This window comes from Aristolochia californica, unplaced genomic scaffold, assembly GCF_029961685.1.
Source record: "Aristolochia californica isolate CCGP_79_NKW_82.1479 unplaced genomic scaffold, dmAriCali1.0.hap1 SCAF_13, whole genome shotgun sequence".
Taxonomy (NCBI): Eukaryota; Viridiplantae; Streptophyta; class Magnoliopsida; order Piperales; family Aristolochiaceae; genus Aristolochia; species Aristolochia californica.
This window is the reverse complement of record NW_027181804.1, coordinates 5,088,016-5,104,636: the sequence shown is the minus strand read 5'-3', so window position 1 is coordinate 5,104,636 and position 16,621 is coordinate 5,088,016. Positions and strand designations below refer to the sequence as shown.

General features: G+C 37.3%; 1 protein-coding gene across 2 annotated transcripts; it reads right to left on the bottom strand.

Annotated features, from left to right (window-relative positions):
• Nucleotides 1-1,864: 1,864 nt before the first annotated feature.
• Nucleotides 1,865-11,669, bottom strand: LOC137948168 (serine/threonine-protein kinase BSK2-like). Of its 2 annotated transcripts, XM_068794144.1 has the most exons (11): nucleotides 11,203-11,669; nucleotides 10,721-11,123; nucleotides 10,424-10,647; nucleotides 10,117-10,252; nucleotides 8,579-8,712; nucleotides 6,871-6,976; nucleotides 5,095-5,180; nucleotides 4,350-4,538; nucleotides 3,188-3,346; nucleotides 2,817-2,930; nucleotides 1,865-2,377 (listed from the first exon to the last, which is right to left on the bottom strand). In XM_068794144.1, the coding sequence occupies exons 2-11, from the start codon at nucleotides 10,797-10,799 to the stop codon at nucleotides 2,126-2,128; spliced, it is 1,479 nt and encodes a 492-aa protein (XP_068650245.1). In that variant the 5' UTR covers nucleotides 10,800-11,123; nucleotides 11,203-11,669; the 3' UTR covers nucleotides 1,865-2,125. The 2 variants fall into 2 exon arrangements, with proteins under 2 accessions (XP_068650245.1, XP_068650246.1); XM_068794145.1 differs by lacking the exon at nucleotides 1,865-2,377 and having other exon boundaries at nucleotides 2,908-2,987.
• Nucleotides 11,670-16,621: the final 4,952 nt, after the last annotated feature.

Here is a 16,621-nt window from a genome sequence, read left to right as displayed (position 1 = left end):
CTCACTGCAAAGTAAAACAATTTGCCAGAAGCTAAAGGACACTAAAACAAAAGTAGGTCATTCACGCTGATTAACCTGAGAAAAACCTTTGAAAGAATTTTTACGATCCAAACACTAAAGACACTCTACACCTAACTATTTGATAACTGATTAGATAGAATATGCTTCCAGAACTCCAATACATACATAATCAATATAGAGTATTTTACGGAGGTAGATGATCAGAATATGTTGGTCAACGTTGAAACTATCTCGATTTGGTGCGATTTATTCGCAACAACCAATGAATTAATATAACAAACGAGGTGAAAAACGAGATTGCATTCTGTAAAATCAGCAGACGAAGAATCAGAAACACAAGCGCACGGATTCGTTGACTCACCTACAAGAAACGACTGACCTGGGTCATTCTAGGAGAACACGTGAAACCCAATTTAACATAAGTATCAGAGTAACCACTCAATATGTGAGTATTTCACTCAAACTATCTATGTACCACACGTGAGTCCTAGAGGTACCGCAACAAAGATGACTAGATGCTCTACAACACAGGTTATGCGATGATGAGGCAAATGCTCTGCGACAAAGGCTCTACGATAGTGGCGTTGCGCTAAAGGCGGTGTTGCGACGGAGTCGGAGACATTGCAATAGAGGTTTTGACAGGAGAGTTGCGACTCTATGACTATGCGACTGAATGGCTCTGCGATAGAAGTTGCTATCTCTGGAGTTCTTTCTACGAACATCCTCCGCGACAATGGTATCCCAAACATCATTAAAGATTAATTTCTCGTTGCCTACAGAGTTGTTGACAGTAGCCCTCATAGGCTCCCAACAATTTGGCAGAGACGCCAAAAAAATTAAAACACGAACCTCATCATCAAATTTAATTTGAACGGAGGTCAATTGATTGACAATCATGCTATACTCATTCAAATGTTATACCACTGATGTATTTTCTGTCATCTTTAAATTGAAGAGTTTTTTCATGAGATGTACCTTATTATTTGCAGAAGGCTTCTCATATATATCTGACAAAATCTTTATCATCTCGCCTGTGACAGTGTTAACCAGACTACTCCCAAAACCTATCTATCAAGGAGATTCCATTCATCATCTTTCATACCTTTAGTTTCATATTCAGAAGTAGTGCGTGCAGCTTTTTACTGTATAGATAATCTTCGATCTGCATCCTCCATAAAGCGAAATCCAAGCCATATAATTAATGTTTCAAGCCAGCCAAATATGATAGACAAGTTATCTTGTGATAGATTACACTTTCAAAAGAAATGCATAGAATTAGAGCAAAAAATAAAAGTCCCATCATCTCAAAAGAACACACCTAGGGTACATTAGGAGAAACAAAAATAAGCATATGCACAAGTTTTTTTTTCCTCTACCTCACATTAGACGTTATTACTACAACAAACTAGGTCATTATGATCATATTTGTAAAATAAAAAATGACAATAGCATAAAACAAAAAAGTGTACCCAAAGCAAATGAACAAGTTGTGGTAACCCAAAAATCCATGGGCAAATAAATCTGGAAGCCTAAAGGGAAGATCTCTTTTCCTTTTTTAGGTATATCTCCAAGGCAAGACACCAAAGAAAGTATACAAGTGAAAGTGGAAGTGGATTAACAAATCGTTGTGTCAATTAATTGTGAATGCGTTTTTTTACTTTTTTCATTAATTGTGTCACTCTAAACGTTTTAATAACTTCATTAACTTCAGAAACAAGATTTCGATACACTGATTGTCTTTCAGTTTTATGGAATATTTTCCCATAAAGACAACTGTAGAAAAGACCGGGCTATCTGAGAATTTTGTTCAAAAAGTTGTGTTTGGGCTATCAAATAATGCGAATTTGTTAAAAAAAGTATGGTTTTGATATAGAACTCGATCTGCATCCCTGAATAAACAAATCCTCTGAGAGTGTTTCCTTCATGGCTGACCTCGGACTTGCCCATTCAAAGCAGAACAGGCATGTCCATATGTGATGAAGAGCCAACACCCATGCCCATTCGCTCCCTGAAATTTTATACGTACATTTCCCTCAAAACTTTTACAAGTAATGGCTACTCACGATTACTAAATACTGGCTCCACTGACCAGCTATTAACGGAATCAATTTCGCCAGTTGTTTTGCTTCTTGGCTTCGAAGGCAGCACCATCGTTCAGCATATCCTGGGCATCGGATTCCATTCCAAGTTTGGACAGTGCGAGAGCCTGTAAGTAGAAGGCAGTAGGCCACTCGGGCATGCAAACCTGTGCTTGCATTGCATCCCGTAGTGCAAGCTCCGGTTGGCCATTCATCAAGTATGAGAGAGCTCTTCTGGTAAATACTGTCGCTGAAGGAACAGACATCATCACCACTAACTGCATTCATAAAGATTACAAAAGACTTAGTGCAGAAAAAAGTGAATCAAAAGGAGAAACAGAAATTGAAGATGACTCGCATACATTTCTTTCTGTTAGTGACAACAACAAGGGGTAGTCAGGCAATTATGAGGTTTAAATTGTCCAGAGAGTGAAATCACACCCGCTGGTGAGGTATTTACTTCCTCTTATTTTAGGCTTGAAAGGAGGTGAATTGAATTCCACCTCCATTTTCCACTTTCGGTCACATTTTCAGCAACTTCCCCATCAGAAGTTGTTTCTCTGGTTTACTTTCAACATTCATGCTAGCAGAGACAGTAACAAGAAAAAAAAAAAAAAAAACTGGCCTATATAATAACCTCCTCTTCAAAAAAAAGATGGGATAAATGGCTCCAAATGACTGAAAACAGCTCTGATGGATCAGAGCACAGGAACATACTTTTGAATAGTAGTCAATGGCACTCTTGAAATCTTTGTCCCTGAAGGCAATATCACCATACTTCTTTGTGTTTAACATATCTTGGACCTGTTGCGTCCATTCTTGAAATGACAGCTTCATATCCATGCCAATGCAGAGAAGAGTAAGTTACACATGTCAGATTGTTGAGAGCTGACAAAAGCATTAGAACAACAAGATTAAAGAAATCAAATTTGTGCCTACACAAATAAAGAAACAGATAGCCTCAACCAAAAAGAGATGCTTCTTGAGCAAGCTGTCTTTTTTTATTCATTGAGTTCTTACTATTTTACTTTTTCAGTTCGTCAAACCAACAGACAAATATGATTATGAAAAGACTAAACTTGAGGTACCTCATTCTCAGCACCCTCCTCATCCTTATAACCTATTTTAAGGAGGACGTCATGTACAGCAGTCAAATCCATCCTTGCACAAGCCTTTCCAAGTGAAGATAACATGGTCGGTACCACAACTGTCATTATTGGTATACCCATTAAAACATGTGATACCACCTGTATCACCGTCAAGAAAATTCAAACAAGTGCCAAGTTACTAATGTGTCGTTGAAAACAAATCCAGACCCAGTTAAACTACATGCATATTTACTAATATTACTATTACTACTACCACAACAAATAGAACTGAGCTACTCTTATCACAAGAACTATTAGTCTTCCTCCAAAAAAGAATCACAAGAAATATTAAGAACAATGGTAACATTGAATAATAATGATATGTGCTATTATCAGCGGTAGTAGCTGCAGCAGAAGCAGTAAATCAGTATTTGTATTTTAGTAACTTGTCTTCATTCTCTTCTCCTTCCCCTCCATCCCTCTCAAATATGGAATTCAACAAGAACACAGCATCTAGAATTCTGTCTTTCTTGCTTGCCCCCAAAGCTTCCCCATCTGGAATGCTTTCTTTCTTGCTTAACCCTCTCAAGCTCGAACCTGTGAACTTTTGCTCGAGTTGAGCTCACGCCTAGTTGATTGGCCTCAAACTCTACTCTATTCCTTTCCACGCCTATTTCTTATCTTATTCATTCTTGACCGAAATTCAGTTGAGTTTTTCTCTTATTTTTACCAATTCTTAGTGATAACATAGAGACAATGGCTTTGTTCTAAATATATTAAAGTGAAGGTATTCTTGTAAGTTGGGTAATTTTTCTAAAGAAAAATAGTTGGATGCAGACAATATTTGCAAATAAAGTAATTATAGAACATAAGTTTCAAAAACAAGATAACAAAGTAAGGATAGTAATGCCAACTGTCCTTCTAACAGTAGCTTGCAAAATCAGCTGTTCGCAACCTTTGGGAAAGAGCCGCTAATGAGCTAAGATAAAGTCTTAGTCCTCCCTTTGGAAGTTATTGAAACTTGAAGACCTCATTTTGAACTTTTCAGATAGAATTCTATGAATAAAAATGATAAAATGGTTGAATTATATAATATTTCTATGTAAAAACAACCAGAGAGTGTTTATCACTTCTCTGACAGTGATATTGAGAAAAGCATTACCTCTTTCTGTTTTTGAAGGGGTGCCACCGCAGTCAAAAGGAACTTGGTATTGGGCCGATCTCTTGCCTCTGACTGAAGGCATGTAGAAGCAAGCTCAACCAACTTTGTTGCATCCTCATTGGCATACTGCCCTTCCAAGGATGAATCCATCAACATCAACACATTTTTGCCTCTGATTATGTCCAATGCCTGCAAGATAACAGTCATTAATCCATAGGATAAATCATATAAAATTAGCTTATTGACGAGAGACCAATTAAGTTTGACTGGTTAAGAATATTCCCTCCTCTTAACTTATTTTTTCAAGATCCTCATTGGACTTTTATATTACTAAATTAGATAAAAATAAGTAAATGTAATTATAGACAAAAGATAATATAAAACTAGCACCCAGAGATAAGTCACCAGATGGATAAAATGTTATTTAGATTCAGTTATGCTTTCTTCTCTACAAATAGACACAAGCATTAACAGAGCCCCACCATCTGGTTGACTTAGTTGCGACTTGAGCAAAGCTTTTTGAGTACCATTTTGTTGTAACAATGTTAATGTGAACTTCTGTTGTATGCATCATACACATTCGTAGTTCATAACATTATCAGGAACAATCTGATTGCAAACAACAGGGATAACAATAAGAGAATAGCTGATTGATCCAAAGATATTTTGCCATAATGATTTTGTAGTCACAGAAAACCTCTATAAAGTGAATCTCAAATAATTTATGAGATGGAAAGCACCATACATGGCTTGGGGGAATGTGTTTCCCACTCAGAAGATCAAGAAGAACGGTTCCATAGCTGTAGATTACACTTTCTGGGATAACCCTACCTGCCAAAATTCAAGTTCCCAAATAGAACTTCAGTAATTGATATTCTGTACATCAATGATATGACACTGATTCTTTGGTAGAATTATGAAAAACACTCACCAGAAAGAATTTAAATGAATAGCCATGAGAGAATTATCAGGAATTCACTAACAAAGAAAAGGGTTGACCAAAGAGTTCAGGAAAGCGATCCAGAGGATAAGACGTTTGGAAAGCAGGATCTATTACAAGAATCCTATACACTATCCATTTTAAATAGGTATCTGTTAAGAGTTGACAGATTGGTTATTACACAAGCTGAATTTGAAGTCTCCAAGTCAATAAGAAATCACTGAGTATCTTATCCAACCAAATAAGAAATCAAATGTCAAAGACTGCCAATGGATTAGATTTAGCCAAGACTAATACAATCCAAACCATTAAAACCCCATAGTACATCCAGTAAGCAACCCACTTTTAACTTATTTATTGTAGTCTTATTCATACTCGTTAGTTTCCAATATTTTAAGTACAAAAATAATGCAAATATATTTTCTTAACACTTATCTACGTGGGCTTATTCCCAGTGATATAACCAATAGGTTGACATGTGCTAAATAAGACTGTTTTTTTTTTTTTTTTTATGAAGCCTTTAAATAAGACTGTCAATGAGTTGAGTTTACTCAAATCCATACCCAGGCCAAATTATTCAAAAAAGCCAATGGACATCCAGAAAAACCCAAAAAGCTTGGACACCAATATAACTTATTAGGTTATAGGATATCCAAGACGAACCCATTTAAATTTTTACTGAACCTATATGGCACAAACATAATTTATAACAATTTAAATTAAATAATATTTCTATTTTATATTATATAATTACAAAAATACATATTCAATCTTTATAAACCACATTAAGGAATATAAAGAAAAAAATCCTCAGTCCTTCCATACATGTCATGAAGAATGATAATAAAACACACTTTTTAATCTATTTGTTTCTTACATACCATTTTGAACTATGTAGGTTCTTGCATACAAATTACATAAAATGATGAAAAAGCCCTTTCTAATTTACATTTCTTTATATACTATTAAGAAATAATGATAACACGACTGTGACTATTTTTTCATTTATCTCAATTAAAATAAAAATACCTTTTTAAGTATATTTTCTTCACATAACATTTAAAATCATGAAAGAAGCCTTTGACCAAAATCTGTGTACATATCAATTAAAATAATAAAGATAGCCTGTTTAACCTACTTTTTTAATACCTTCCCATTTAAAATTTAAAAATATAATCTACTTTTTTATACTTCTCATATAAAAGAACGAAACTCCTTTGGACCTACTTGTCCTCCTGCAACTTAGCAAGACTCACAACTTGAGTGAGTCAACTAAAAATTTAAGGCAGGCAATTCAGTTCAGGGCTTTGAATTGGTCAGAATCCTCTCTTGTGCAAGAATCGGTCTAACGTGGGATTGACTCAAACAGTTAATCTGTAACCCATCTAGTTTTGAGCTTGTACAAGCAAATATCATGGGAGAAGAGTTCTTTAACTTGCCTGAAATGTGAAAACGACGTTCATTAACAATGTAAGAGATAAAGATGTTGCAAAGAACAACATCATATCAGAAACAGTTTATGAAGGCTTTATAACAAATTTAAGTGTAGAAATGCCAACAGGACAAAATTAACATCTTTACCTGTACGTAGAAATTCTGGAGGGGTGTATGCCAAATTAGTACTATAACTTTTCCCATCTCTGCTATTTTTCATAAGACCAAAGCTTGACAATCGAGGATCACCATCCTGTCATACAAATGAGATATTTTGGAGCTATTATGGATAAAACATAAGACTTATATTAAAAAATGCAATTAATACCTAGGTCCAAGAATGTCTTAACAGTTTCTAGGAGGCAATTATTGAAAGCAAATTTTTGAATACAAACTAGTGCCATCAAGAGAAGTGTTAGGTACCTGCCTCAAGAGAGCTCAAGCGAAGGGCCTAAGCTGAGGAGAGAGAGAGAGAGAGAGAGAGAGTGGTAGGGAGGGAGGGATAGAGGAGGCTGGCATGATTAATTATCAAACAAAAGCGCCTAACAAGAAGCCAGGAATGCAGGATAGAGAGCACAACTAATTGCTAATCCTCAAATTTTCCCTAGGATAAAACCCTTCTAATCTTTCTGCAACCTAACGTCATTAGTTGCCATCAAATTATGTTGTGAGCTCCAGCACTTTAAATAGTGACATATCAGATGCCACTTATATCAGATATGGTCATAAAATATCCGAAGAGACCTTTTTTCACATTCTTGTACAAAATAAAATTAACATGGTAATCTTTCTATATAGAAGATTATTGAACCATTCTCAATCTCTCCACACTATAAACTTCAGTAAGTTGTTTCAGCTGCCTCCATATGTGAAGTCTTTAGGCAAGAAGTGGCAAGAAGAAACAGTAAAAGAAGTTGACAACTGAAGCAGGGCATATAAAATTATGCTAAATTTTGATGAGAACAACTCCAAATGAAGCAAATCTAAATCTTTACACACAGTGGCGGAGCTGGAAAGTTTTGAAAGGGGGCAGAAGAGGAGGGGGACAGAGAAGGGGCATAAATTTTGTGGGAAGAAAGGCAAATTGTATGAGGGGCAAAGGGAGAAAGAGAAGGGGGAGGGAGAGGGAGTGTAAATTTGTGGGGACAGTGGGTAAATTTTGTGGAATGAGAAAGCAATTATGAAGAAAAAGCTAAATATAGAGGCTCCAAAATTTTAAGGAGGAAATTGTCCCCCCCCCCCCCCTCTCCAGCTTCACCCTTGTTTACACTTTCAGTTCCAAGCTTCTTTAAATATTTCTTTATCCGTTATCAAAGTGTTCCACTCAGGTCCAACAGAAGCTTATTTTCCTAAGCTCATCTGTATTTTAAATTCGATGGAGGTGTTGGGCATGGACAATCTCCAATGTTTACTTTGCTTGCTTTGTAGGACAAGTATGTGAGAAGGCCGGAAGAACCTTGTTGTAGCTGACTTGCTAAAGATTTCAAAGGAACTCAAAATCTAAAGAATTGAAGATTAGTCAGAGTCTAAAACCTGGATACAGGTTTCCACAAACTGTAATTTCACTATTTAATTATCAGAAATTAGAAATCATAGCTCTCCACCTAAGGTTCACATGCACACACACTTTTTCTGCTTAAATTTGTCAATATAGCAGTTACTGATACCGTGGCACTACAAACAAACAAATAGCTACAAAAGATGAACTGCACTTGCTCACCTATCAAAATACATTTTAAGATTAACCAATGCCTAATCAACTGCCCAACTAACATAGCACAATTTTGCATATGAACTATAATACTAATACAAGAGAACTCAAAATGCATATATATAGAATATATATGAGGCGTACCTCATCAAAAAGAACTCTATATGCATTCAAATCATGATAGATCTTCCGGTTCTCAGAGTTGCAATAGTCAAGTGCTTGTGCAATATAAAGTGCAACTCTCACGCGCATTTCCCATGGTAGTGGCTGTTTGTCCCCTGTAATGAAGCATAGAACCTACTCCATAACTGTATTATAGCATTGAAAATAATCTATTATTTATTGAGCTGCAAAAGAAAGTATAACTAAAAGTATGATTGAGACATCTAGCAAAACTATGAAAAAACCATATAGAAAAGTAACACTGGTTTTTCAAAAGCAAAATAAGACTTAAGTGTCTTCAAAGTTGAGATGCAAATAGAAATTATTTCAATGACATGTTTGAAATGAGCCAGGTTTTCCAAACTCACCTGCATGCTCTCCTTTCAGTAATTGAATCACATGAAAAAAGTACAGTCAGGAGAGAATTTTGCATAAGATCTCTAGTGGAAAGAAACACAAAGAAGAACTTTTTAAAAGCAAAATCACTACTTCTCCCCATGCTTCAGTTAAAGCTCCGCATTTAAGCAAAAACACTTATGCCATCAAGGAGCAGACAATACTGGGACCCATTTTGAGTTAAAATAGTACACAGACTTGCATCAAGAAAATTTTGTGTTCTGATATTTTTTAATGGAAATGAAGACCAAACTAAATTGGTGGTTGGAAGCTATGTCAGAGTGGAATAACAGGGTAAAACCATGTTTAGCTGTATCACAGGACACATAGGCCAATAAGAATCAAATTTTTTTGAAGAGGTATCGCAGACTGATATAGCACTTTCTATCGGTTGATATCTATCGACTAATAGAGTACTTTGTACCGGTTTCATAAGGACTAATGGAGCACTTTATATCATCCTCAGCCAATTCCGTTATAGTGAAGAATGACAATACCATATTTTTCTGAGCAGAGCTCGTAGTGAGGTTTTCTAAAAATTTGATGCTGACATGAGCTCAAATTAAGAACACCAAGGTTCAGAAAATGTTGTTACTTTGCTGGGACACTGGAAAGTCACAAAAATCAAAAGAGAACTTCTAACACCTGGACAGGAAAAGCTTCTTCTTGTGTGCCATAATGTATTAGCATCTAAGCAAACAGGTTTGACGTGATGACACCGTGAAGTAGGACACTTTCCAACCTGCACCTACAAATCTGACAGGTCATTGAAGCATTCCCTCTTTAGAATACCAACATGAGGTAGGGAATGAAGACTGAAGTTTAAATGCCATGGTAAAAGCACAAATCTCATACAGTGAACGCAATTACAATCCTGATTGTGTTTTTAATCATGGAAACGCCCCACCATTCCCCCGTAAAGGGTGCCTTACAAGCTCCATTTGGGTTAGGGGCACTTCACAAACAATCAAATAATAACACCCGACTGCTGGTGATTCAAAGCACCACGCACATAAAACAAATAAACTTTTCATCCAAGAAAAAAGATGTAAAAAAGTAAAGTGATTCACTAATATATAGTTGTTAGTTCCAGAAACGGAAGAATAAAAAAAAGGAGATCATACAGTGGAACAGATGCTTCGAGAGAGTATCATTAGGCATATACTCTGCAACCAAAAGTCGCTCATCACCCTCGGCACAGCAGCCGATTAGATTTACCAATCTCTTATGCCTAACTTTGCCAACCCCAGCAGCCTCTGCCTATTTTAGATAAAAATAACAGATAGTGCCGATCAGACTATAGCACTGATTAAGCAAACAAATCCAAAAACAAAAAATGTAACAAAACACGGCAATCTCGCCGCAAAGTGCAAAAGACATGCAAAAAAAAATTAAAAAAACAAAAAGAGAAAGTAAACACCCCTCCTTTACCACAAACTGCTGCGCATCCGGCCACGACTGTTTCGAGAAGCGCTTTACTGCAACCAAACGATTGCTCTCCCACTTCCCTCTGTATACAACATTTGGCGCCTTCTCGCCGCTCTCCGAAACAATACAGTCGCTACTGAACCCGTTCGTAGCCGTCCGGAGCTCTAAAAGACTGAACTCTTTAAATGCAGGTATTTGGCTATCTTGCTCCCCCGGATCTTCATTAGCTGAATAGCACAAAAAATGAGAACTAGATACTCGAAAAACATGCAAGACAGAGACAGAGAGAGAATAAAACACCTTGATCCGGTTTCTCTGCTTGTATTGACTCCTCGTCCGGTGACTGAACATTGCTGGTTTTCGACTGCAAACAGCCCATACCGGATGCGAAAACCCTAACGCATTCCGGAAATTCGAGACAGACGCTCAGTCTACTGACAAATATTGAGAAATGCGAGCTCCATTTTTCCACTTCGCCACAAAATAAAAAAATTTAAAAAAAATCCAAAAAATGAAGAGAGAGAGTGCGCGTAGGTGAGAAAAAACGACGACGAGGACGATTGGTCTCTGCTGATGATGATGATGCGGATGACCGAAGCCGAGCTCAGCAGAGAAGTCACATGATAAATCGATGATGAGCACGTGAGGAAGGCCTCGAGCTCTTTTCTCTGGCAGCGTTTCGTATCGAGAACTGTTCTCTTTTCTGCACACAAACCGCTCTACTTTAAAAACAATACAAAACAAAAACAAAAAAACAAGAAACGAGCACCACCACCACCAACCCCAAATCAAAACCCTAGCCAGTTCCTCACAACCACTCCACATTTCACAGTCACGGGGAAGAAGACGTGGAGATTCAGGTGAATCGGAGTGTACACTGGAAAGTGTTTTCTCGGACAGAACACCGGAAAATGAGAAGGAGAAAAAGAGGGGTAGCTTTTCTGTCTTTCACGAAAGCAGAAAAAAATGGCTTTCTAATTCTGACTCCCCTTTTCTTTAATACTTTTTTTAATTCCCCGACCGGCGCCTCTCCAAACATGAGAGGGATTTATTAATCTGCTCTGGGCCTGCATTGGGTATTCACAAGACCGGTAGTGCAAATCCAAGGTGTATGGGAAAGGCTCATGTGGACTTCGAAAGGCAATGGGCAGCAAGTAACTGGGCTTGGATTTGGACACTGATTTTCCAATTTGGGTCAGGTATCTAGTGGGCCGTTTGAGTTTGGACACCAAGAATGGCTGTAGCAAACACTCCCTCATTTCACAGAAGCCACACTAGTGAAGCTCTTGAGGAAATAATTATATGAAAACGTAGCTTAAAGAATACTTCGAACAGGGCATATTCTTTAACCCCCTCCACTCTAGTTGTATTACAGCTTAATTGCCTGGTTGGTTTTCTGTAAGTGAATGTCCATATGAAGCTCCTAAGATGTGGAACCAGAAACTTAGAAGAAAGAAATCAGCTTTATTTAGAATATGCTATAACTTTCTTCTGCCCCTCTCCTTTGAATGATGGAGCTGCACCATTAGTGAAAGATGCTGGAAAGATTTCCAGACCTTTTGCTGATCTCCAGGTATCAATCTGTTGAAACATTACCAACAACAACCAATTATGCAATATTGCTGAATCCAATTCCAGTCCAATTATGATCAGAATATACCTAACAAGTGATTGACTAAGAAACCCAAAAAAGCATGTGAAGTAAACAAAGCCATATTCCAGTCTTGTTTTACTACTAAATCATTTCTGTGAGCTCCCTGGAGGAGCAAAACAATTTGTCAAAAGATGCTAGACAAGAAGTTCAAATTCGACGCTTTGGACCTGAAAAATGGGTTTGGTACCTTTTGGAAATGCTGGCTTGAATATCCAAGTATTTGTTGAAATTCTTATCTTCCCTTGAATTAATTAATCATCTTCACCTTTAATAATGGTCGCCAAATCTAGTGGATGTGTGTGATCCCACTCTGCGAGAAAAGATGTATTGTTACCTCAAACTTAAAAAGCATCCAATACTTCAATTATTGAGAAAACAGGATACAACTTGACACAGAGAAAAATGTAAGCTTCCTCACGGCAGTGGAGCATCTGATGTTACCCACAGTAGCACAATCTTTCCTTTGGCAAGAAGGAAATGGTGTCTCCATTTGCATGGTCTGATCCTTCCAAATGCGTTTCCTGCTGCTCTCACTTTCTGGTAGCTCAAGAAATCTTCTAGAAAAGTGGCCTCTTCAACAGATGGTATCAGGAAAATTAAGCTTACCTTTAAAAGTAGAATAAATGCCATCTTGCCCCATTCATCATATGTAGCTTTTACTTTTCTTAAGGAATTTCCTTCGAGAATCATAGCAGGAAGGTACCCTTCAACTAAATGCACAGGCATCTGAATTATGAAGGTTTTTTTTTTTCTTTCAAAAAGTCTCTTTCTTTGCAGCTTATACCTAACTTTTGAAAAGCAGTTTGGTATATGTGACTCAGAAGTTGTGAAATTTAGGATGCTGCCACTAGTGCCACAGCTAAGCAAAGCATGGGGCCATCTCACTGAAGAGACGAGATAAGGAATGACGATAGCTTTTATCAGAAGAGAAAGTGAGGGTACTGTTTGTTCCTGCTCAAGTATATTTTTCCGAATGGTCATGTTGTAATTGCTCTTTTGACCTCTTCAGTGGGAGCAATCTTCTACCAATAATGATAGATAATGGATAAATAACTAAAAGTGATTAGACATCTCAATGAAAATGTGTGTAGCTGACAACATTTCTTAGGTATCATTTCTACTAGAACAGTCTCCACCAACCAATGAAATACAACTCATAAGGCTTCTCTTTTATTATCTTATATGTTGTCTTGTTAGCTTAAGAACATAGCAGAATAGAAGAGACAGTTTCACATAGTTGGGGAAATGAGAAAAGAAAGAAAGATTGGTTCATTCCCCTCAAAATGAAGGGCCTAAACAGTTTCACAAACTCACTGTTGTCCTTTCAATAAGCTCACTTTCGTTTTTGCTTGATCAAGGCTGCCATCAAAGATCTAACCAAAGTAAGGTACAAGAGCACAATCCACTGGGGTTATAGAATTAGTGAAGTCAAGCAGTCAGAGATAGTGGATATGAAGAAGATGATCAAAAGCCAAGCAAGAAGTGATAAGAATGATACTGATAAGAAATTCAAGTATATCAAAACTTTATAACAAACATAGACACTATGCTTCATAAAAAATAAACCCAATAAAGTATGATGTCTCCTCTCATGCTTTGATGAAATCTCAAGAAGATCTGACTATCTGATGTCACCAAGCACGCGCATTAACTGCCTTAATTCCACTAGCCATCTCAATGTTTCAATGAACAGAAGACAGATGGAGGAAAAACAAACTCTGTAAGACCAAACACAAGAAGAAAACCAAGCCACTAAATTTGGCGTCCACTTGTAATTAGGCATCCTCAGTTCAGTTCACGTGGTTATAGGGAGGGATCCACAAATTAGGTTCCTGTATCCTGTGTTGTGTGGGATCAGATTTACTATTTTGTTTAAGAAGTCTTAAAGCTGTAATCAGGTGTTCGTCACCACCATGATTCGTTTTTTTAATATTACCACCATCTACAAGACGACACCACCCACCAAACATTAAAAAAAACCAAAAGCTAGATTGCAAAAGTGCCATATGTCCTTTTGCTGACCTCAAACACCCTCGACAGGGTCTTGTCATCTGACAAAGTAAGCTTTTAAGAATACAAACTTTAAAGAGGAATTTTGACAAACACATGTGACAACAAAAACCAAAATTGCAGATTCAGAGCTCTTACCAGCGGAGACGCTGTAATTGCAACAACTTTTGCATTATGACTGCAGTAAGCTTTTAAGAATACACATTTTAAAGAGGAATTTTGACAAACACATGTGATAACAAAAACCAAAATTGCAGATTCAGAGCTCTTACCAGCGGACACTGTGTAATTGCTAATTGCAACTACTTTTGCATTATGACTGCAGTAAACTTTTAAGAATACACAGTTTAAAGAGGAATTTTGACAAACACATGTGATAAAAAAAACCAAAATTGCAGATTCAGAGCTCTTACCAGCGGACACTCTGTAATTGCAACAACTGTTGTGTTATGACTGCAGGAAGGGATAAGAAGCTTTAATAAAACCTTTGAAATTTGCACGGTTTGATTGATCAACAAGTGTTTCTTTCTTCTCTTTCTTACCTTGGTTCGGAGCCTACCGGAACTGCAGCCAATTAGCCCTCGTTGGCGTGCTGATGTTGCTGCCGGGATTAAAGTGATGACCCACAAGGCCACAACAGATAATGACGTATACCTTCTATCAATCTCGATCAATTTTGACGATCCACGACAATTGACAAACTGATATCGACGTTCCTTGAACAAGTGGGATCTGACAAGCTTGCAGTGGATGACGGAAAGACCCGTTCTGGGTGGAAAAATCGCTTTGTTTATAAGCCTACAGTCAAATTAGAGATTGATTAGATGATGCACCCGTGTGATTGTTTGGAATCAGGATTCCAAGGGGCTGCCGCTGCGGCTGATAAGTCGTGTAGGATCAGAATACGAGCTCTTGCTTCTCAGAACCGCAGCGGTGACAGCTAAAGATTACAGACCCGCCAAGGGCGAAAAAGTAGTGATTTTCAGTTTCATCTATCCTATTGACGACACTCTTGACGGCTGAACGTCTCTCGAACTTATCTCATCTGTAAACCAGACAATAATGGTGACACTATAAGATAACAAAGGAGAGTGACTACCCAGAAAAGAAGGATATGCTAGTTGTTATCATTACCGACTCTTACTTATCTGCAAATTGATAAGAGCAGAGAAAATGAAAAACAGACAGAAAGAGGAAAAGAAGAAGAAAAAAGACCACAGATTTTAAGGAGTAATGGGCATAATATTGAGTTTCTGATGAAGATTTTCTTGCGTCCAAGGAAACTCTCAATCACTACTCATGGGCTGCCTTAATTAATGCCTGCATTTGCTCTTACTCAATTGGAAGAGCCTAAAGTTCAAACCTCTCAAAAACTGCAACTTCAAAAAATGCGTTAATATAAGAATAACTAATGAGAATCTATCTCACTCACAAATGCGAATTGGTTTTAACCACTTATCCTAAATCTAACAATATTCGATGAAAATTTGAAGACCCAGAAATGGTTTAGAGCTTCCATGCGGTAAGGATCCACTCCAAGCTCAGGCAAAGATTTTCTCAACAATCACACCCTTCGTTCATAATACCAACTTGTACGTTTTTAATTAGATTGGAAAATGTTGAATTGGTTTCTTCTTTCTAAGGCTGCTGGTGAGTGGGATGTCTATAACATGTCTAATCAGTACCTCAGTGGCCATGACATTTATAAAAGACGTTTTCTGGCTCACAATTCAACCCGCTTGAAATACCGAATTTGGATATTAGTTTTTGATCCAAGCTACTGAGTTTTAAATCAATGACAAAATAGTTTATCTTATGTAAACTGACAATGCAATATAGATACTAGTTAAATAATCCTGTAATAACAGTGATGATGTTTACTAAACTTCCAGGAAGATAGAAACTGATAAATTCCTTCTCTTCAACTTTACTCTGTTGCAGGGAATCGTGTGCCAAAATAATCAGAAAAGTTAAATGGAAAAAGATGCAGATGCAAGGAATAATCACCATTAGAGCACTGGCAAGCAGAGATATATGCTGGCATCTTCAGCAAATCCCGTTCAGAAAAAGATATAGACAAGATTTATCAAGAACAAGTTCCAGTCTGAGTCTCAATATTGCATCTCTTGGTGTTATTTTTCATAACTATTATTTCAGCCATATCAAACAGGAAAAGAAAGAACAGTGGAAGGTTCCATCTGAACCATGCTTCTCCGTCCCAGAATCCCTTATTTCCTTTTGGGTGCTTTCTCTTTTCTGTTGCACTATACAAGGAATCCTGCACTGGTTCATTCGGGAGACTAATAAGTTAAACTTTCAGTGGTGGGTTGTTGCCTGTGGCTTGTGAGTTCATCTAACTATCCCAAATTGCTCAATGATCCCAACATTATGTTTCACTAATTTGAACAGGGAATATGGACGGCCAATATTGAGGGCATGTGCATTTCTCAAGTATTTGACCTGAGAACCTAGATATTGATACTGTAAGTTTCAGTTAATTTCCCAAACTCCACAATGGGTCTAAGAGAAGAAAAGTA